Source organism: Emiliania huxleyi (assembly GCF_000372725.1).
Source record: "Emiliania huxleyi CCMP1516 unplaced genomic scaffold EMIHUscaffold_4362, whole genome shotgun sequence".
NCBI lineage: Eukaryota > Haptophyta > Isochrysidales > Noelaerhabdaceae > Emiliania > Emiliania huxleyi.
This window is the reverse complement of record NW_005198712.1, coordinates 1-1,738: the sequence shown is the minus strand read 5'-3', so window position 1 is coordinate 1,738 and position 1,738 is coordinate 1. Positions and strand designations below refer to the sequence as shown.

General features: G+C 66.4%; 1 protein-coding gene across 1 annotated transcript; it reads left to right on the top strand.

The window, feature by feature from the left end:
• Positions 1-803: 803 nt before the first annotated feature.
• EMIHUDRAFT_124175 (hypothetical protein) lies at positions 804-1,211 on the top strand (the record flags this gene model as incomplete). Its single annotated transcript, XM_005768995.1, has 1 exon — positions 804-1,211. The coding sequence occupies one exon, from the start codon at positions 804-806 to the stop codon at positions 1,209-1,211; it is 408 nt and encodes a 135-aa protein (XP_005769052.1).
• Between the last annotated feature and the right edge of the window lie 527 nt (positions 1,212-1,738).

Below are 1,738 nucleotides of genomic sequence, written 5' to 3'. Positions count from 1 at the left end.
CACCTGCCGCTCCTCGCGCGGTCTCCAGACCGCCTCCACGCGCGCCTCGGCGTCGGCGACGGGCTCTCGCTCCGCCTGAGGAGCACACGCCGGCCAGAGAAGGGTCGGGGGGGGGGGGGGGGGGGAAAACCCTCCGGGGGGTTTCCCGCCGGGCCTCGAGGTGGTTCCGCCACCCCACGGGGTCCGCCCACCCCCAAAAGCACCTGCGGGGACGTGCCGTGGACCCCTCGTGGACGTGTCCGTGCACGGGACCGGGGCACACACCCGGGACGCACGTCGCGAGGAGCGCCCTTTGCCACTTGTCGAGGGGGAGCTCGAGCAGCGTCTGCCTACTCCTTGGGCACACACGCCTCCTCCTTTAAAATGTGTCAAAAAAGTGCGCGTCTCGGGGCGGGGGTCTCGCCCGCTCCGCCAGGTGTCGCCCAAGCCCCACCCTCCGCCGCAACCGCCGAGGGGCGTGTGCGCAGCCAAAGTGCCCCCCCTCGGCAAAAGGGGCGGGGAGGTGCTCGGTCGCCTCAAAAGGAAGCTCATTGAAAGGAGGCTCGGGTCGGCCGTCGAGCACTTCGCGCCTCGCACGCAAGCAAGGCACGTCTCGAGTCAGGTGCGCCAAACCCCATTTCGCATCGCCCTCCGCGCCCACCGTCCGCCACCCGCTAGCCTCCCCACTGCTCCTGATCGCGCCACCACTGCGCACCACCCACCCCGGCACGCTTCCCGCACCGCGAATGACCGCCAAAGCGCGCATTCATTCGCGCAGGTACTGAACCATGGGAGTGTGCTGCAAATGCTTCAAGCTGTGCAGGATGGCGGGCGAGCCTCTCGAGGAATTGATTGAATTCAACCCCTGCGATCCCTTGGGTCTCTGCGCGGACCTGGACCTGGACATGGACGAGGAGGGCGGCGACGAGGAGGGCGGCGACGAGCAAGGCGGCGACGAGCAAGGCGACGAGGGTGAGGAGGGCGAGGAGGAGGAGGATGAGGAGGAGAAGAAGAAGAAGAAGAAGCAGGACCCGGCCGCCACCGGTGCGGCCGCCAAGGAGGGCAAGAAGAAGAAGAAGAAGGGCGGCTGCTGCAGCTGCTGCTGCTGCTGCTGCTGTGGTGGCGACGACGACGCCAAGAAGGACGGCGACACGGCGGCGCCGACGCCCGCGACGATGAGCCGGATGGCGGGGGTGATGAAGGCGGCGGCGAAGGCGGCGGAGGAGATGTGACGCGACGTTCGGAGCACCGGCGGCAAGCCGGGACTCGGTTCGGCCAGCTACTAGCACGACTATTACACATGCATGCATGCACACACGCGCGGCATTCCGCACAGCCTCTCGGCGTCGCCCGACTTGCCGGCCCGCGAGGCACGGACGAGAGCACGTGTGTGGGGTCGACGGTCGTCTCGGAAGCTGCTCCCCTCATGGGCCAAGTGGCACCAATGCCTACTTTCCCCCCCGCCCCCCCTCTCGGCTTCAAGATTGATGTCAATCAACACAACCCCGGGCGGGCCCAAGACGCATAAGTAAGAGAGCTTCGAAGGGAGAGACAGCAATGCCTTCAACTCCGAAAAAAAAGACGAGGTGGAAAATAAAAAAGAAAAATCCGCGAACTCGATACGGGAGTTCCTATCCCCGGCTCTACCGGCTGATCGCGGCCACCCGCTTCCACAGCTGCTTGCCGTCGGGGTGCGGTCGTAGAGCCCGAGACCAGCTGCAGAGGAGCCGAGTGCCGGACAATCAGCACACAACAAGCG